General features: G+C 37.5%; 1 protein-coding gene and 1 long non-coding RNA gene across 51 annotated transcripts in view; one reads left to right on the forward strand and one right to left on the reverse strand.

Moving 5' to 3' along the window:
- TRDN (triadin) overlaps nucleotides 1–21,888 on the forward strand; it is a 415,136-nt gene that overhangs the window by 169,816 nt on the left and 223,432 nt on the right. For all 50 annotated transcript variants that reach the window (XM_061427426.1, XM_061427397.1, XM_061427384.1 and 47 more), the window contains one exon: nucleotides 21,609–21,686. In XM_061427426.1, the coding sequence (XP_061283410.1) occupies nucleotides 21,609–21,686 (78 nt within the window). The remainder of the gene's footprint in view (nucleotides 1–21,608; nucleotides 21,687–21,888) is intronic.
- Nucleotides 1–21,888, reverse strand: part of LOC133253763 (uncharacterized) — a 56,240-nt gene that overhangs the window by 12,332 nt on the left and 22,020 nt on the right. The gene's annotated exons all lie outside the window — the stretch shown is intronic.

Genomic DNA, 21,888 nt, shown 5'->3' on the forward strand with positions numbered 1-21,888 from the left:
GATAGAATGAGTTTTATTGCTTAAAAATAATTCATTTTTCTTTGTTCCTTGGAAGTTCTATAAATATAAGACATGGAATATTAGTCTTTGTGAATAGTGAGAATAGCTCCTAAAAAGAAACCAAAAAACCAAGATTGGCTTCAGTGGACCCAGATAAAATACACTGGGAACCAATGGAGAGAATGGAAAGGTGAGGACCATCTTTCTATTAAAATAGGATTTAAATACTTTTCCTGTGGGTTTTTTTTGGTTTGTTTGTTTTTCGCTTTTCATCTTGAGAACTTTTTTATAAAATTCATTTCTTGAGATTCTTAAAATGATAAAGTAATATGTACACATGTCCTTTCCCAAGCTTTTTTTGCTTTCTCTTTTACTATGGAAATTTACTGCAAAAGGATAGTGCTTCTAGTATGAACGTTCAGAGAAAATCTTGTGGAAGAGGTAAAAATTGAAATGCACTTTGAAAAATGGGTAGGATATGCCTATGTCAGCTTAAGGCTAAAAACATTTAGGGCTGAAGGGATAATAATTAAAGCACAGAATCACAATATCTTGAAATGTTCTTTTGTGACTATCAATTACTGAGTGTTTAATTTTGCCAGGTTCTTAAAATGGGCTTCCCTGATGGCTCAGCAGTAAAGAATCTGCCTGCAATGCAGAGACTCAGGAAATGCCTGGGTCAGGAAGATCCCCTGGAGAAAAAAATGGCAACCCACTCCAATATTCTTGTCTTGAAAAATCCCATGGACAGAAGAACCTGGCAGACTATAGTCCAAAGTGTCGCAAAGAATCAGACATGACTGAGCGACTCAGTGCACAGGCTCTTAAAATAATCTTATTTAATCCTTATATAACTTTGAGTGTAGTGTTTTATTATCCCTGTTTTATATAAATAGATGAGAGAACTGAGGCACAGAGAGTTCAAGTGTTTTGTCCAGGTCACACACTGCGTGGACAGAGAATTTAAACTCAGGTCTGCCTAATCCTCAAGCCTTCAGAAGTAAGACCAAATCTCTCAGCTTCCCAGACATAGACAAGGAACTGCCAGTGTTTCACTTTGATTGTCATGAAAGGACCTAGAAAGAGAAACAAAATTGGAAACATTATGCAAGATGGTTCAGACAGAATGAAACTGGAAGGACAAGTATGTCCAAAGAGAGGAAGTAAAGCTTGACCTCAGGTGGTATGACGATAACTAAGTTGATTTTAGAAATATCACAAAGGTAAACTCATAGGATTTATCAATACTGGTACCATAGGAGAGGAAAGTGAAAGCTTATTCAGAGATTGTTGGCCTGAAAACCCCAAAAGATGCCCTAAATAGGAAGTAAAGGAAGAGAGTGCCCACTGATGGGGGCAGAGCTGGAGAAGACTTTGAATTCACTTATTCTTAAAGCCACAAATAGTAGTCAGTTGCAAAAGGGGAATATGTGAAAATTCCAATCCAAATGTCATTTGATAATCATCCATATGCTAAATACTAAAGTTCATTCTGGGTACCTTCACACACTCATTTAACTCCCACAGCAAACTCTAAATGAGGAGGCTGTTAGAGGATCAGTTGTGGACTTCCAGGGAGAGTTCAGTTGTGGAGATAGAGTTGCCAAGACAGTGAGTGAAATAAGTCAGAAAATAAACACTGAGTATCTTCTGCATGCTCAGCGGTCCCAAAGTGAGCACAATAAAGGACATAAGAATACTTAAAGATGATCTCTCTTTTAACAAGTATGGCGTATGATTATTTGAAAGAGTGAACAGGAACTAATAAAGAAAAAGTTTAAACTTGAGAAATTTCATAATACAGACACTAAATATTACAAGTTTCAGAGGAGGTAATATGCATCTAGAACTTGAGAGATGGATAAATTTGACTCACTGTTGAAGAATACATAGGGCTTGCTTTGTGTATGAAAGAAAGAGAAAATGAATGAGGATATAGCAGTGTGTGTGACATCGATGTGTTTGTATGGTGATGATGATACCAGACTGGAAAGAGAATAAATTAAGATTAGAAAACATTAGGGCATAAGAAGTGATGTTTGTAGTGATAGATTACAGACACATGGTCAATCAGGCACAGCTGATTTTTGTCATGGGAGAGAACCTTTGAAAGATTTAAAGCAGGACAGTGACGTGAAACCAGCATTTCAGAGATGTGATCATGCAGTCCTCTGCTTAAGGTATTAGAAACAGAAGAAAGTGTGTGGAATATTGCTAAAGCTGTTGTTTAAAATATAACTTGGAAGGAGAGTCACAATTCACAAGCCATTTCCCGTGGGTGATGGCAACTGTGTATAAGTGACTTAAGAAATAAGTATTGCAACTCAAAATGCTACTAACTATCTGACAATTTAAGTTCACCCAAGAGGTAGAAACTTAAATGAGGTATCGATATAAATAAGAAAAGTGAAATATGTGTGACTTTGACCAAAACCAATTGTAAGTTAAGTGCTGGAACCAGACCTGTTCATAACCTAAAAGGGAGCAATAGCTTCCTTTTTTTTTTCTTTGGCTGATTCCTTTTGTTTTGCATCATTTTATTTTTATTCTTCAGCAGTAGCCATGTAGTGCATGGACATGACAGGGGGTGAGAACAAGTGGTTAAGCACACAGACTCCAGAGTCAGTCTACTTTGTTTCAAATCAAGGCTCTGCCACTTGCTTGAAATGATAACTTTAGTCAAGTTACTCAATCTCTTTAAGTCTCTGTTTCCTCCTCTGTCAAATGAGGCTAATAATGGAATTATTGCAGAACACATGAGCAGATGGTCAAAGCACTCTAAGAATCCAACGCTTTCCAACTGTTGGCTCTTCTTTACTAACTGAACGTATATCCAAGGTTGTTTGATAGGGAGGGGAAATATTTTTTAGAACCACATCAACAGAGAGCATACTAGACCAATTTTGCCTGCTCTAGGAGAAGGCAATGGCACCCCACTCCAGTACTCTTGCCTGGAAAATCCCATGGATGGAGGAGCCTGGTAGGCTGCAGTCCATGGGGTCGCAAAGAGTCGGACACGACTGAGCGACTTCCCTTTCACTTTTCACTTTCATGCACTGGAGAAGGAAATGGCAACCCACTCCAGTGTTCTTGCCTGGAGAACCCCAGGAACAGGGGAGCCTGGTGGGCTGCCGTCTGTGGGTCGCACAGGGTCGGACACGACTGAAGTGACTTAGCAGTAGCAGCAGTCATCCTATGTCTTCTATCCTTGGTTCTGCTAACTATATAATATGTGTGTAATAATATGTAATTTATAGTGTTAAATTAAGGTCCATAAAAATATTGCATTATATGCATTAATGAGTTTGGTTTAAATGTCTTCTAGATGAGTTCTATGAACATCCATCTATCCAGATTCTATGGATAGAGCAGTTTACAAAATTATGCATGATGCCTATTTCTCCTTTAAAATAGGAAAATTGATGTTATTTTACTGGGTTAAGGTACAGAATAGTTTATGCATAGATGATATGCTTAGAGCACTACCTAACCACAATATGTACTATTTAAATGTATAATGGTAGCAGTGGTGCCCAAATATAGCAAAATTATGATTATCTGTTCACCACTTCTTATTATCGTTCTGATTTAATTATCACATATTATTATCATTCACTCCCTAGCAAGTCTTCTTTAACCTCCTTATAAACACCTTCAATAAAAATTTGCCTTTAAATCCCTGTTGCCTCATACCTTGCCAGATACATGCTGTGTTTACTGAATTGAATTCATGATGTATAATATTTATCTTGCTGAAAAAATTATTGATGATCATCCCAGAGCAGCCCTTTTAATTCATTCCTGGAAATAATCCTGTTATTTAGAAAGATGACAGTTTTCTAAGCATTGCAAATAGGCTTTGTGTAAAGATTCTTAAAGGAGTTATTGATAGTACCTCTAGAGACAGAGGCTCAGAATTAACAAAGCTGGGTTTGCTGTGTGTGTCAATAAACTGCAGACAACATATAGAATTAGACAGCAGTGAGAAAAAAGAGAGAGCCTACACCTCATCACTGGTGAGCATAGTTCCTAGACTTGGCCCCATGAGAGTTGTGATTATTTGATTATTTGAAGTATGGAGAATCAGTTTAAAATAAATGTATCCAATTTTCACAGTTGTCTCAATCAACCCATTAAAGATTGTAGTCCTTATAACTAACTAGAATGTGCAGAAATAGATCCAGGCGCTTCCGAGTGGCCACGATTCCTCGGACACTGCAACTGCTCTCAGTCAGTGTCATTGTGATTAAGGGCGTTAGGTTTGGGAGGAAGGCAGGTAAGTAAGTAAGTGTTCTCCCCACAATATACTGTTCATATTACTTTCTCTTTGCACTGAAGCCGTAACGTTTCATTTTCTCATGTTCTCAGAATTTTGTCTCCTCCCCTTTTGAAAGAGGTGTCAGATTCTAGAGGAATGTCTTTGCTGTGCAGGGACTTTTATTACAGTGTCGGTTTTGGTCTCACCTTGTCACTATTAATGGCATGGACCTGCTGTCAAATAAGAATAAATTCCTGCTCAGGTAGCCTACTGGGACTATTCAAAGCATGTTCTAAAATAGTCTGAAAAGGAACAAATAATACAGAGTAATTTGAATTGCTGCATGAGAAGCAAGGAAAATTAGGGCTTAATCAAAGAATTATCAAACTAATTAGGTGTTATTTATTAATGTGTCATGTCTTGTAATAATCTTATCTGTCGTTTATATGCAAGAGCGCAGATTAAAAAAGCATTCTAGTGATTATGTGAATATATTCTCCTAGTGCTTTTCCAAGGTTCAATTGGGTGGCCCAGTAGATAAAGAACAGGAAATCTAGGATTTTCTAACCATTCAAATAAATGCATAATTCTTAACCCTTTTCTTAACCAGGTCTTATTTTATTTTATTATTTTAAAAGAAGCCCTTATTTTATCCATAGACAGAAATAAATATATCCCATACCTATTTTGATATAAGTAATTATGAACTAAGTAGTTTGATACAGCTACTTTCAGAGAGACCTAATTTGGCAACCAAATATTCCTTGTCCATAGCTTTATTCCTGCATAGAATGTTTGTGCAAGATGAAGACAATAATGAATTTTTTCGATACTAATATTAACTTCACAGGTTGTAGATTGTTGAGCGAGTTGCTCTGGGTTTTTTGATCAATTCTGTGGCACACTGTACACACATGACTGCTGGTCTAATGTATTTTACATTTTGGTTCTCTAAAATATTCTGTGTCGAGGCAATGGTACTGTTATTCCCACGTAGTAGTAATAATTATCCCACATTTGAAGATAATACATTTTGTCTGTCTCCTTCTCAATATCTAGGTTGACATGTTGAAGTCATCCTATCAGTCTCCCAGCAGTTACTGGACCCCTGTATGTGCTTAATCACTCAGTCGTGTCCAACTCTTTGCAACCCCATGGACTGTAGCCCATTAGGCTCCTCTGTCCAGGGAGATTCTCCAGTCTAAAATACTGGAGTGAGTTGCCCTTCCCTTCTCCAGGGGATCTTCCCAACCCAGGGATCGAACCCAGATCTGCATTGCAGGAGGATTCTTTACTGTCTGAGGCACCAGGGAAGGCCAAGAATACTGGAGTGGGTAGCCTATCCCTTCTCCAGGGGATTTTCCCAACCCAGGAATTGAACTGGCGTCTTCTGCTTTGCAGGCAGATTTTTTACTAGCTGAGCTACCAGGGAAGCCTGGTACAGACCCCTAGTATGCATTCAATGCTAGTGGTGGTAACATGATTTTCAAAGCAAAGGAAGCAACAATCTTGTCCGAAGTTATTATAAATCAAGCAATGAACAGTATTAAGAAAGCTTGGGGAGAAAATGGAAGAAAGTACTGCTGCTGCTGCTAAGTCGCATCAGTCGTGTCTGACTCTGTGCGACCCCATAGACGGCAGCCCACCAGGCTCCCCAGTCCCTGGGATTCTCCAGGCAAGAACACTGGAGTGGGTTGCCATTTCCTTCTCCAGTGCATGAAAGTGAAAAGTGAAAGTGAAGTCGCTCAGTTGTGTCCGACTCCTAGCAACCCCATGGACTGCAGCCTACCAGGCTCCTCTGTCCATGGGATTTTCCAGGCAAGAGTACTGGAGTGGGGTGCTATTGCCTTCTCCGGGAAGAAAGTACTGCTGCTGCTGCTGCTAAGTCGCTTCAGTCATGTCCGACTCTGTGCGACCCCATAGACGGCAGCCCACCAGGCTCTGCCGTCCCTGGGATTCCCTACTAACAACTAAACTGTATGATTACTAGAGTATAATCTAGAGAAGTATAAACTAAAGAAGAAAGAGCCACAGAACCTCGGACAGGCTTGATAAGGTGAAGTCCTAGTGTTTTGCCAATGTTTATCTTCAGCTTTATTCTGATTGTTATTATTAATTGCTTACGATGAGTTTAGTATTTATCCTTATATCTAATTATTTGCAATCCTTTGGACCATAGTCCACCAGGCTCTTCTGTCCATGGGATTCTCCAGGCAAGAATACTGGGTTGGGTTCCATTTCCTTCTCCAGGGGATCTTCCCAACCCAAAGATCCAACTCAGGTCTCCTGCATTGCAGGCAGATTCTTCACTGAGCCACCAGGGAAGCCTGATTCTTATTCAGGTGGTCAATTTTTTTCAGTCTAAGGTGGGGAAATGTAGTGGTATAATTAGATGAACTTTTTTATTTACAATACCAAATGAGAAGTCAAGGCAGGAGAAAAAACTGAACAAATATAGTTACTATCTATACAGGTGTGTTCTTCCAAATTAGACCCCATATTGGAAAAGACCCTGATGCTGGGAAAGATTTGAGGGCAAGAGTTCTCCTTGAGACAGAAGATGAAATGATTAAATAATATCACTGACTCAATGGATGTGAGTTTGAGCAAACACTGGGAGATAGTGAAGGACAGGGAAGCCTGGTGTGCTGCAGTCTATGGGGTTGCAAAGATTCAGATGTAACTTAGTGACTGAACAACAACAATACTTTAGTGTCTGTCCTTTGTCATTCGCACTTAATTATTTATGTTGCATTTCTTAAATCCCCACTACTCTATTTTATTCAATATTATGGCTTTGTGGTTGATATGGTGCCCTCCTGAAGAAAAAATTGTCATGTATAAATCACCACTTCTGCAGCTACTCACGCTGTTTATGTAACAGGCACATGTTTAGTAGACAAGGTTTATAATAATTGAAATCTCTGATACAAATTGAGGAAAATAGACATAGAAAAAGCACCAACATTGTCATATTGAAACATTCAGTGAGAAACAAACTGATGATTTAATCTTCTCTTAGATGGAGGTTACCTAAGATGTAAACCTTTTCCATTTTCTGTTATTCATGACAATGATTACATTAATAATGATTTTTACCCCAGAGGGATATTTTTTGTGTCAATTATAAATAGCCTCCTGGCAGACACTGGATAAGCAGTGTGCATTGTTTTAAATGACACAATATCAATTATACACAATTTAAAACAGGAAGAAAAGTTGGATGATTTCCAAATGTGTCATTCAAGTGAGAATGTGTTTGTGAATTTAATTGTGCTTTCATCCTATTACATAATAATTATTAACATGGTCCCATTTTATCCTTTATCTATTAAGCACAAGCACTGAAATATTTAAATTTGTGTTATGTGCTTGTAGTTGAAAAGATAAGGAGTTTTATAATCTTTATTAAAGCAACCAGTAGAAAATTCTTTACTAAAACAAAATGCTAACCCCTTCTTTTCTCTTCCTAAGGTAAATTCCAAAACCAGGATATTCCTTATTAATTGGTTCTATGGTTCTTCTTTAGGCTTTTCATATTTCTTTGAAATGCTTTTAAATATGGAATGGTTTCATGTGTCAGAGAAAATATTGGGGGACAGGAAAGAAATTTTCCTACAGATGTATATAAAGGATAGGATAATGGCAGTATCCCTTCCCTTTGCCAAGTCCTGTGTGGTGTGGACTTGGAGGTGGTTGAAAGATATCAGACTGATTCTATTCTGTTTGAATGAGATCTCTGTATAAAAGAGAATATGCTGTCTTTCAAATTTGATATAATAGCTTAAAAACGTACCTCCCTGTATTTGAGGATAAGGATAAAGGAAAGATACCGTGAAGCTTGAAAACAATGGCTTGCCTAGAGCTGGAGAAAAACTCAGGAAATCATCCAGACGTTATTCTGTGTCTACCCTTAAAAGATTTTGGAGGGTTGTTAGGGATGGTCATGACAACATTGATGATGGAAAACATTCACTACTTTACTGAGAGCCCGCAGTGGGAGGAGCCTGGTGGGCTGCAGTCCATGGGATCGCTAAGAGTCGGACACGACTGAGCGACTTTACTTTCACTTTTCACTTTCATGCATTGGAGAAGAAAATGGCAACCCACTACAGTGTTCTTGCCTGGAGAATCCCAGGGACGGGGGAGCCTGGTGGGCTGCCGTCTCTGGGGTCGGACAGAGTCGGACACGACTGAAGTGACTTAGCAGCAGCAGCAGCAGTGTACCAGGCACTGTGCCGAGTTGCTGCACATGGATCATCTCACTGAATTCACACTGAACCCTCGGAGGTGGGTTATAAGTCTCCCACCTCGTAGATTAGGGAATTGAACCTAGAGGAAGTGGCAGAATTTGCTCAGATACATAGATATTGTCTCCAGCACTGTAGGGAGAATTATGTTTTCTGAAAAGGGGGTCACTGTGTCTTCGGTTTTCTTTTTCCCTTCCCTTTCTTCACTCTGATTTGAGTGGTACAATTTAAAACAAACTCACAATCTCTATTTCCATTATAGTTTACACTTGACGCATACTCCTAAATCTTGCCGGTACAACTGCCAAAGAAAGCAAGCAATTTGCTGATAACTTTTAGCTGCCCTTGTTGGTTTTGTCAGTGACAGGAATCTGGTATAGAAAGTACAAGCAGAGTGAACTGTGATTCTATTCTCAGAGGCACGAATGACTTCTCACCAAAATTACTGGAGGAATATTAGAATATCGTTTACTTTTAAATTTCCTGGGTTTCTATTAAGCTGCCCCTAAGTCCTGATAAAAGATCACCCAGTTCCATCATTATATTTGTAGTCAAATTTTATTTTTAGTAGTGGGAGTGACAGCAAATTGAGATAGAAGAGAACATAGAGTAGATTTATCTCTAAGGTTGTTGGTAGGTCCTGAAGTTATTGAGAATGAAAATAACAGATTCTAGTAGTTTAGGAATTCATTTGGCAATTGACTATGCCAGCTGTTGTCTGTCAATAACCTCTTTGGTATAATTCACAAGTCAAAAAGCCAGAAAAGATTTGAGACAGAAGGAGGCATTATTTATTCTCCATGTTCAGATAGTTTACAAAAATGTCTAGTCTCTTACCTCTTAAGAAGGGAATTTGTTATTCTGCTTGAAAGCTGTTTTAATGCATTTTGCAAATGTATTTTTGCAAATATTTTGGGAGCCTTCTTTTTTCTCTCAATTTCTCAACTTGCTACTTGCATTTCTATTATCAATAATTTATTGTGACTTGATTTTCAGTCTTTGAATAGATCAATAAAGTGTGTTGGATCTCTGAAAAGTAAACCAGAATACAAAACCTAAAGTATTAAATTTTGACTCAAGAGTTATGATATATTCAGTCAGTAAGTTCAGACACTCAGTTGTGTCTGACTCTGCAACCCAACGGACTGTGGCACGCCAGGCTTCCCTGTCCATCACCAACTCCCAGTTGGTTAAACTCATGCCCATTTCATCCTCTGTCATCCCCTTCTCCTCCCACCTTCAGTCTTTTCCAGCATCAGGATCTTTTCCAATGAGTCCATTCTTCACATCAGGTGGCCAAAGTATTGGAGTTTCAGCTTCAGCATCAGTCCTTCCAATGAATATTCAGGACTGATTTCCAGGGACTCTCAAGAATCTTCTCCAACACCGCAGTTCAAAAGCATCAACTCTTTGGTGCTCAGCTTTCTTTGTAGTCCAGTTTTCACATCCATACATGACTACTGGAAAACCATGGCTTGGACTAGATTGACCTTTATTGGTAAAGTGGTGTCTCTGCTTTTTATATGTTGGTCATAGCTTTTCTTCCAAGGAGCAAGCGGTCTTTTAATGTCATGGCTGCAGTTACCATCTGCAGTGATTTTGGAGCCCCAGAAAATAAAGTCTCTCACTGTTTCCATTGTTTTCCCATCTATTTGTCATGAAGTGATGGGACCAGATGCCATGATCTTTGTCTTTTGAATGTTGAGTTTTAAGCCAGCTTTTCCACTCTCCTCTTTCACTTTTGTCAAGAGGTTCTTTGGTTTCTTTTCACTTTCTGCTATAAGGGTGGTATCATCTATGTATCTGAGGTTATTGATACTTCTCCTGGCAATTTTGATCCCAGCTTGTGCTTCATTCAGCCTGCTGTTTTGCATGATGACTCTGCATATAAGTTAAATAACAGGGTGACAATATAAACTCCTTTCCCAATTTGGAACCAGTCTGTTGTTCCATGTCTGGTTCTAACTGTTGCTTCTTGGCCTGCATACAGATTTCTCAGGAGGCAGGTAAGATGGTCTGGTATTTTCATCTCTTGAAGAAATTTCCACAGTTTGCTGTGACCCACACAGTGAAAGGCTTTGGCATAGTCAATAAAGCAGAAGTAGACGTTTTTCTGGAACTCACTTGCTTTTTCAATAACCCAAAGGCTGTTGGCAATTTGATCTCTGGTTTCTCTGACTTTTCTAAATCCAGATTGAACATCTGAAAGTTCACGGTTCACATAGTTTTGAAGCCTGGCTTGCAGAATTTTGAGCGTTAACTTTGCTAGCGTGTGAGATGAGTCCAATTGTGCAGTAGTTTGAACATTCTTTGGCGTTGCCCTTCTTTGGGATTGGAGTTAAAACTGATCTTTTCCAGTCCTGTGGCCACTGCTGAGTTTTCCGAATTTGCTGGCATATTAAGTGCAGCACTTTCACAGCACTTTCGCATTTCACTACAACTTGCTGCTGAACAACTGTCAATTGCAGAATGTTGGATCCCACCAAAAAAGATACCCCACAACCAAGGGCAAAGAAGAAGCCCCAGCAAGACCGTAGCAGGGGTGAAATTGCATTTAGAATCAAGCTGCATACCCACCAGAGATGCTCAAATGGTTCAAACAAACTGTGCACACCAGGACCCAGAGACCCCACAGAGACTGAACCAGAATTGTGTTTGAGTGTCTCCTGTGGAGGTACAGGTCAGCAGTGGACTGCCGCAAGGGCAGGGGCTCTGGGTGCAGCAGACCTGGGTATGGCATAAGCCCTCTTGGAGGAGGTCACCATTAACCCCACCACAGAGTCATCGGAACTTACACAGGACTGGGGAAACAGACTCTTGGAGGGCACAAACAGAACCTTGTGTGCACCAGGACCCAGGAGAAAGGAGCAGTGACCCCACAAGAGACTGATGCAGGCTTGCCTGGGAGTGTCCAGGAGTCTCTGGTGGAGGCGTGGGTCAATGGTGGACTGCTGCAGGGTTGGGGGCACTGGGTGCAGCAGTGTGTGCATGGGACCTATTGGAGGAGGTCACCATTATCTTTATAACCTCCACCTCAGGTCAAACAACAGGGAGGGAACACAGCCCTGCCCATCAACAGAAAACTGGATTAAAGATTTACTGAGCACAGCCCCGCCCATCAGATCAAGACCCTTTCTCTCTCAGACAGTCTCTCCCATCAGGAAGCGTCCATCAGCCTCTTATCCTTCTCCATCAGAGGGCAGACAGAATGAAAACCACAATCATAGAAAACCAAACTGCTCACATGGACCACAAGCTTGTCTAACTCAGCGAAACTATGAGCCTTGCCACGTAGGGCCCACCCAAGTTGAACGGGCCATGGTGGAGAGTTCGGACAAAACGTGATGCACTGAAGAAAGGAATGGCAAACCACTTCAGTATTCTTGCCTTGAGAACCCCATAAACAGTGTGAAAATGTTCCCTTGATATCTAATTTTCTTGAAGAGATCTCGAGTCTTTCCCATTCTATTGCTTTCCTCTATTTCTTTGCATGGATCACTGAGGAAGGCTTTCTTATCTCTCCTTGCTATTCTTTGGAACTCTGCATTCCTATGGGTATATCTTTCCTTTCCTCCTTTGCCTTTAGCTTCTCTTCTTTTCTCAGCTATTTGTAAGGCCTCCTCAGACAACCATTTTGTCTTTTTGTGTTTCTTTTTCTTGGGGATGGTCTATGATATATTAAATGTACTCATTTTTAGGGGGGTTTCCCTGGTGGCTCAGTGGTAAGGAATCTGCCTGCAGCTCAGGAAACTTGCAGGAGATGCGGGTTTGATCTGTGGGTCGTGAAGATTCTCTAGAATATAAAATGGCAGCCTCCTCCAGTATTCTTGTCTGGGAAATCCCATGGATAGAGGAGCCTGACTACAGTCTACGGGGTGGCAAAAGAGTCAGACACAACTGAGCAACAAAACAACAACAATGTATTCAGGGATATGGCATCTTATAATGACCAGGTTGGTAAACAGCAGCCTTATTAGAACTGATACTTCTATTTTAGTAGCAATGATCAGTTAAACTAAATGAATAATAGCTCATCACTTATTAGTCAGTAAGTTAGCATGTGCCAGGAGGAGGGCCATGCCTAGAGATGTAAATAAAACTTGAGATTTTTAACTCAAAATTTTATTGAACTTTTGTAATTTTTCTTAAAAATGATCCCTTTTTAATTCTATTGAATTATACCTTAAAGTTTTAAACATAAATATAATATTTTAAGCATTTGTCATATTTGAAAAAATTGATTTCCAATAAAATAAATCGCTGTTATATTTCTATCCCTCAACTCCTTAGAGAATAGGCAACTCCATTTTGATAAAGTATGTTTGACATTGGAGAGCAGCATTTCAGAGACCTAATTTGAATTAATTATAACTTTGAAAATTGAATTGACATAACTGATGGTCAAAAGCATGCACTATTTGTATTTCAAATCATCTTCAAATGAAACAAGAATTAACATATCCATTACAAATACCATTATGCCGTAATATAGGATACTGCACTTAAGATCTATTTTTTCTTAGTTATTATGAATATCATTGGCTATAGAATTCTAAAGCCTAACAAAACAGCATTTGTACTGAGTTGAAATTGTTTACCATTATTCTAGATTTCATCATTTATTTTATTTGTTCCTTGTGCCTCATTGCTTTCTCTAAAATAAATGCAGACAGACAACATTCTGCTGTGAAGAACACTGAGTTGAGAATCTGCATTCATGTATCATACTTATGTGTCACTTAGGTCAATGTAGCAAGTTGTTTAGCTTCTTTGAATTTCAGGGTTCTCAGTAAATTCTTAAGTTTCTTCTGGTACTAATATTCTTTTCGGGTTACATGTGTAGGTGTGTAATTCTTTGGGCTTGAAGCATACCACAATGGGTAATTTACATAGTCTTTGCACTTTAGGGTAACTGTAGATTCAGAATATATTGGATGTGTTATATCTTGATTGGGCTAATGAAGCTAGTTTTCTTTATCTTTGACCTTTAAGCTCAATTTTTCCCACTAATGGATAAAACTGTTAAAGTTTCACTTTCATGGAAAGATTGGTACTCATAAATAAATTGGTAAAAGTTCTGACAGAAAGAAAATGAATACTTTGGCCTGGAACTGTAAATAACTGAAAAATAGAAAGCAAAAAATAAATTTTATCACGTGTTTTGTTGGAAGTATTCTGTACTCTGCTGAGATCTAAAAATACTGTAATTTGGTTTGTTCATATTCAAACACTCTAGAAACAGTGTAACAGAATAGCATGTAGTAACATTCATTTATTCACTTACTCATGTGCTCATTTTCTCTTGTAGGTATTCATTTCTCTTTACTAAATATGTATGCATATTCCAGACTCTGTTCTCAAGTTGCTCATAGTCAAATGAGGATTAAAAACAGAAACAATAGCAATAACAAAAAATCCCAGCACAGACTTGTAAATAAACAAATGCATTGAGAATCAGAAGATAAGTGTACACTGGCTATTCTGAGAACATAAGAGTTGTGAAGGGTGTGGCTGGAAGGGAATCAAGGAAGAGATTAAAGGCATTTCACTGGATGACTCCAAGGCGAGTAGGGTAATTGTATCCTAAGTACATGAGATAGTTTTTATTTTTGTAAATTGAGACTGCACTCTATCTAATATGCCTCATATTCTCTTTTCATATCAGCTCTGACCTTTGTACTAAAAGAAAAATTTACAGTTCATATTACCTATTTGTCTATTTTTTCCATCTTTACTGTCTGCCTATTGCCTCATCTTATGTATAAATATGATTTGCTCTGGTGTTGACAGAGATATAATTTGGATAGCTAGAAGGAAATATTTAAGAAAAGTGAAGAAATAGTAATTCTGCAAGTTTTGAAAACCTCCAAGTTGACAGTCTATCTAGAATTGTCAAAATGAGATCAGGGACCAAGATGGGTACTTGAGGTCAATTTAATATCTAATTAATGTTAAGCAGAATATGATCAGTGAAGAAAACTATGAGACTTTTAATCTTAGGAAGTGAATCTTTAAAGATCTTATAAGAGTTATTAGTCATTTATGACAATGGGTAAAATAATTGTCATTTATCTTGACCTTCCAAATAAATATTCAATAAATAGAAAAATAAAAATGAAGTGAAAAATGTTTATCTTAAATGCTTTTGAGGTATAACCTTGGTTAGGCCACTTTTCCTTCTAGAGACTACTTTTGTCCACCTGAAACATTAGGGTGTTGAAATAACTGATTTCAAAGATCTCTTCCATACCCTAAAACTCTATGATTGTGATTCCATGCATCTATTTTTATTAAATCCTGGATATCAGGTATTCTGTCATAATCAAGGTGTAAGAATAAATGAAACAATGATATGATCTTGAATCAATCTCATTTCCTTTTTCAGTTGGCTTTTCCATGGTAGAATTATTTCTAACTTATAAATTGGAGATGAAGACGAAAACACACTAATATTACCTTTATCATTTTTAATCAAAGGAATTATGAAATATGTATTTGACTTCTATTCCTTGCTTTCCATCAAAGCAAATATGCAAATATGTAATAGCACATGGAAATATTAGGGAAACTTTTTATCAGGATGCAAAGAAACCTTTCGAGTAGAAACATTTTGGCCTGGAGGATGCTCTTTGATCTAAGTAGTTGAAGCTTTTGGTTTTTTAAACACCCATACAGTAGGGTTGCATTACCAAATTATACTAAATAAACCATTTGCTTAAAAGTTTTCTAAAATCATGAAAAAATATCTTGAAAATTAATTACCAATATGCTGTACTTTTAGAATAAGCCAACAAAGCAGCTATGACTTATACTTCAATGTCTTCTATATAAATCCTTTGGCAAAATGGAAAACTATGTAATTCAAGTGACAACAATGACTAAGCAATTAGTCCATAAATAGCATCTGGCTAAGTAAATAGGAAATTTCCTGCCCTTATCTGAATATTTCTCATTTGTTCCCAGATGCTCAAGCCAAATTGTCAGTCATCTTTGATTTCTTTCCTGCACTTACCATATCAAACTCATTTAAAAAAATCCTACTGAGTCTGTATAAAAATGCACTCTGAGTCCATCCATTTATCTACAGTTCCTAAGTTTTTCATTGACCATATCTTTAAAAATTCCATCTATTATTCTAAATAGCACTCCTTATTACTCTTCCTTGATACATTTTTAATAAGATGCTTATTTTCATTTTACTTATTTAGTTGATATTTTTTCTCTCTGCCCAGTAGAATCTCAGCTCTGTGAAACAGGTGATTTTCTCTGTATTGGTACTGCTGTAACTCCATGTCCTAAGAAAGTGCCTAGAACTAAATAGGCACTCAGGTACATTTTTTGCAGGAACAACTACATCTCTACTGCAACACCTAGACCAGGCTCATATCATCTCTCACCTGGGTTTTTTTCAACAGTTTCCAACTGATCTGCGGCTGCTTCTTATATCTTTTCCTTTGCAAACATTATTTTTGTTCACACAGCAGCCAGTGAGTTTTTAAAACCCTATGTGTCATACTAAAACACTTCAAAAGTTTACCATTACCCATAGAACATATCCAGACTCACAAGAGCAGCCCAGAATGCTCTGATATGAGCCTATCACTGCTCTCCAGCACCAGTGACCTTTAAGCAATCCAGGCTGTTCCTAGCATAGGCATTTTAACTTGCCTTTCCCTGCCAGGAATCCTTTCATCCGGCCTCTCCTGAGGTTTACTCTTTTGTATTCAAGTCAGAACTTGTGTCTCCCGTTTGGAGACAGAGACCCTTGATACATTGTGCAGTTGTCCTGCAGTCTGTGTACTTACACAAAGGCCCCCTGCTCTTCTTTCATCTCAAGATTTGGACTGGCGTGGCAAGTGACCCGACCAGTTGGGAAGAGCTGCTTCTTAATTTTGCACTAAGCAAGTCCTCCTCCTCAAACCATACCATCATGGACAGCACACACACAGAAAGGAGCCAATTTGAGCAAAGCGTCATAGGTTAGTGGAGTTCTGCTCAGTGCTAACCCAGTTCTTCCTTTTCCAACCCATTTAGTGTCATCTCTTTCTCACAGTCACTGTCTGCCTCACCACTCTGTTTTGATGTCCCTCCAGTTCTGAGATCTGAAATTATCAGTCTTGCTTGTCACCTATCTCCCTTCATCTTTAATGTAAACTTTATAACAACACAGCCCTTCTCTCTTCCCTGTGGTCCCTCACTGATTTTATTTGTACTGCTATGCCCAGGAACCCTCACAACAACCCAGCTGGAAGAGACATTACTGTTCTTGTTTCACCCTGAAACATTCTTAACATCTGAGTCCTCAGTTAAGTGATAATTGCCTGTTTACACGTATCCTTCACAAGATCAAGTACAAGGGCTGCAAAGTTATATATGTAGAAATTAGCAATACACAAGTGGGAGTTATAAAGATGCCTATGACTGAAGTAAAAACCTTGGATCTGTCCACCTCATACAAACTCTTGAGCTTCAGATTCCTTATTCTTCATTTCATAGGCAAATTCACCAAGTCTGGGATTATTGTATGAGTGATATCTTAATTTTTTTAATAAGTAGGGTGGAAAAGGGAAGAGTTACTGACACTCTAAACACCTCTGCTCCATTCCTTCCATTTTAGAGGTAGTCCAAAAGGACAAGGCAGAGAAAGGAACCCTCAGTAAAGAAACTTGAAGGTCAACTTGTCCCTGTTTTAATAAAGACACTAGCACAATTACTATATGTCTCAGCCTAAAATATAAACCATATTTTCATTTAATTTTAATATTTGTTCAATTCTAAACTTTGAAAATATTATTCTATATGTTATAAAAAATAGTCTAGGAACCTTGTGCCAGCAAATAAAAGCAATACTATTGCTTTAACATACTTGGCAATAGTTTTCTTATTAACTTCAAATTTCCCCATTTTATGTTCATCATAGATCCCCAGGTGGCTCAGGGGTAAAAAATCCGCCTGCCAATGCAGGAGACACAAGCTCAATCCCTTGGTTGGAAAGATCTCCTGGAGAAGGCGGGAGATGGCAACGCCCTGCACTTTTCTTGCCTGGGAAATCCCATAAACAGAGGAGTCTGGCAGGCTCCGGGGTTGCAGAAGGGTCGGACACGACGACTTAGTCACCTAGCAAACAATGACAGTAGATGCACAAATGCTTTAAATACTATTGACAGAATGCATTGGGATAGGTGTTTGTAATTAATCACAGTTTATACTTTCTCAAGATGTAAATGAATTTTAACTCAGTGGTCATTTACAAGAGTGACACTCCCTCTGTCATGAGATCTATCACTTCATTGTTTGCGGCGCAGGAGGCCTTTCAAAGTCTGTAGTCTCCTGGATGTACTGGGTACCTCCTTGAAAATGCAATGGGGGCCCAAGGGAAAAAAAAATAACTATCGAGCATTAGAGTAAAAAATATCCTCAATATTTGTTTCAAGATTTAGGACGTAGACTTTAGTTATCTAGAGATGGTTTAGAACTAAGAAATCTCCTTTGATTAAAAAGCTAGGTAAATCAAGCTTCAGTATTGTGAATTGCTTTTTCCTTCACATTACCTGAATTCTGCTCATAGCCTCCTTCTTGATTTGAGATTCTGAGTAATTCATTATTTCTAGTAAAGTAAAGAAAACATCAGTAACTTAGATCATTAGGAGGAATGCATACTATATGTCATCCCCAGTGGAATTAGACTAAACTGAAAGCAATCATATTGACTTGAGTGAGAAAAAACTCAGAACAATAAAATATTGGCAGCTTACAAACATGAGATTCAGGTATTATGGAAATAAGCCAGTCAAAATCACTCACGGAACAAAAATAAAGCCAATTCACTGTGTTTGAATGTCAGAGGGATTTTCAGGTAATAGCTTGTAAAATGAAGGGCACCTTTAGAGATCCAATGTAAATTTCAACAACGTAAATTCTTCCTTTAGAGAGTAACAATCCTCACAAATTCCAAAGAAATATATTCCTAATAAAATGATAAGCCTCTTTCCTGTAAATGAGTTCTGCTATTTCTGTCATGTTTAATTTTATCTGTTATTATGTCTTTGTTGTCTTACTTCAAAAGTCTGTTTCAAGTCCTCTTGTGTAATTAGGTGGGATATAAATTGTAAATATATTGTAGGAGAAAGAATATTTTGAGTATTTACTATGTGTTAGATGTTTCATTTCTTAATCCTCACAACAGCTGACAAAAACTCTCCTCATTTTAGAAAGGCCATGAAGCTTGGATACTTCATGACATTTTCAAATTCACACAGATTATAGGCAGTGGAGCTGAAACTCCCATATTTATTTGATTCCAATCATGTAGGCTTTATAATAAACAGCTTGCTTTCATTATAAAATTATATTAATATATCCATAAATTATTATATAGATATAATTTTATATTCATTCATATAGAAAAAATAGTCTGTAATTTCAGTAGCATTTTCTGACATTATTTGAACATAAAAGAGGCCTTTTCTGTAAGTCAGTACCAGAGAGTCAGGTGTCATTCTCAAGTATGACATGCCTGATTTGTTTTGGTGACCCTTAACAAAACAAAAACTTGCCCTGAGCTAATAATTCCCCTGCCAGAGCTACCTAGCTCTGTCACTCTAGAGGCAAAAAAAAAAAAAAAACTGTTTTTTTTTTTCTTTTTCTGTTGGTGATACTTCCCTACTGAGTCCACTGTCTCACCATCATGTGGTTGTCCATTTTAGAGAGTATGATATTGTTTATTATAGTTGTAGAGAATTTCTGATATAAACTGCACTTTGTACTTTATGTTGCAGAAATACCTGTTTGATTGTTCTAATAGTTCTATGTATCTTGGCATCCAGGCTTTTTTTTTTTCACTAGATAATCACTGTCTGCTATCCCTCCCTCTCCTCCTCCATTCTTTACTTGGGAAACTCTCTTCAGGCTTTTAAATGCAAGAATCATTCTGTGACATCTCCTCTGTGTATATTATTTCCCATCATCACACTATGTTATAATAATCTGTCTGTAAATCTGTTTTAGCCATGATATTGGGAACTTCTTACAAGCAGAGTTGGAGATTAATGTTTTTCCTGTGCTGAGATATAATAAGTGCTAAGTTAAAAAATAAAATAATGACTTCAGAGTTCCTCCAGGAAAATATACGAAGATTTTGTAGTCTAAATTATAAACTATTCCCTATGGAAAGAATTGAATACATTCAAAAATAAATTCTTAAATGGCTGATCAAAACTAAGATCATACATTACTGCTATTCAAGGAAGTATTTGACAGCAGAGAAATCAGTTCAATTTGAACAAGCAGGATCCCTTGAAGATATTTTTGAAAGCCTTATTATTTAGAAATAATTGATTTATGGATGTTCATGGTCACTTGTATTTAAGCTTTAGTTATTTAATTGACTCCTTCCTCAGTCTAGATTCTCTATAGATTTTAAAAGCTACAAAATACCATCCTATTTTAGAAACATTTTTTCAAGGACAGCTTTCAAGCAAAATTTGGGAGAGAATACTCCCTAGTGTACATCCCTTTGGCTTACAAAGATGGTAGAAAGTCAGGGTGGAAACTCCACTCCTCTGTCTCTCTTCATCCTTACATGTGATGGACCTTTACATGTGACTATCTTAAACTGCCTTAGGTAGTCTGAGAGGAAGTTTCAGCACCTCAAGTCCACTTCTTAGGAGCTGAGCCCCTGAATCCCTGTTCACTTCAGTTTAAACTGCAAAATGAAAATTATACCTGCATTCTAAGGATCTTATGAAGATTAAATGACTTCATACGTCAAAACTGTTTGGGATCATTCTAGGCATATGTATAGTAAGCACTGTATAAATATTAGCTAGGGAAAATCAATGTGGCACAAACTCCTTTTTTAATGTGCCCACCCATCCTTACTTTTTCCTTGCTTACTGAAAAATGAAATTCCGTGTTACATTCCATATTTCCATCTTTGCTTTCATTAGGAAAATAATCAGTACTAATATGGATGTATACTTTTCTAGATATATGGCATGGCCTGCATGAAAATATGCTTTGCTTCTGTGCATATGGGTGTGCTCAGTAATCCATCTGGATGGGTTTAACAGCTAAAAGTAAATCCTTCAATGAGTAGCTAGTAACCTCTTCTACTCAGCTTGAGGGCCTGGAGTTCCTCCCTTCTTTGCCACCACAGAAGGTGTTGTGTGTGCAGCTCTGGCTGCTAATCCATAATTCACCAGAGCAAACTAATTTTGACAAATTCTAAAAAAGGAAGACTTCTAGTAAGCAGGCAGGTCTGCTAGCATTCAATAATATCTAGTTGTCAGTGAAATTTTAGAAAGTGCATATATATGCCCGTGTTGATTCTTAGATTTAAAAGAGACACACAGCAGGAGTTTATGAAATGAAAATGAATGATAAAAGATTTTGCAAGCATTTCATATGGGATCATACGTTAGTTAATGTTTACAGTTCATGGCCCGGATGGTTTTGTTTAATTAAAGAAATCACTTGGGATAAGGAAGTATTGAAAACAATTGTGAGATTTTATGGTTCATAATAAGCCTAGAGATGAGGGAGGCTTTTAAGTTTCTATAAAACTGAATATATTTTCCCTGTGGCCCATTATTTACTTAACTGCGGGTCATTTATTTTAGCAGGAGAAAATGTACCTGTTCAATATCAAAAGGCCTATGAATTTTAATTTTCCTTTATTGCCTTATTATATCACTCGAGAATTTTTAGTTAAAAGAAGAAAATGGTGATTTTTCTATGTATTAGGGTTCCTCTTAGCTTCTGTGATTTCAGTTTCCATAATTTGAAGTGCATATTGAAAATAATTGCTTTATTTGAATACATGTAGGTTTTTCATTAATAAAGTCCAGTAGATATATTTGACATTGTATATATATCTAAGAAAAGAAATATATTCAGAAATAACTCTGAAGATAACTGAATCTTTGTATGTATCTACTTAAAGATCTCACCTAATATCAATTTTCTTATTGCATAATAATATGAATTTATACTTTGGATTATGAATTATGCATGTTGGGGACAGATCTAGCTATTCTATTTATGTATATTAAATTTATTAATAATTTTTTTCAATATCTATTCCTGCATTGTGTGCACAGGGCAGAGCCCAGCCATACCACCTCCGTTACCAACAGAACAAGCTTCCAGACCCACTCTTGCATCACCTACTCTTGAAGGCAAGTATTTTATTTTTCCAAAGATCATCTCTATTGTAGATAGAATATAGAGAAACAAAGCAAAATAGTTGTTGCAGCAACAACAAAATCCACCTTTTCTCATAGTTTTAGTATGTCTAAACTATAGTTTACTCTTCCTAAAAGTACAATTTGCTCCTATTTAGAACACCAAAAATTTCCTCCTGAGATTATACATTGGTAG

The sequence above is a fragment of the Bos javanicus genome, chromosome 9 (genome assembly GCF_032452875.1).
Source record: "Bos javanicus breed banteng chromosome 9, ARS-OSU_banteng_1.0, whole genome shotgun sequence".
Lineage (NCBI taxonomy): Eukaryota > Metazoa > Chordata > Mammalia > Artiodactyla > Bovidae > Bos > Bos javanicus.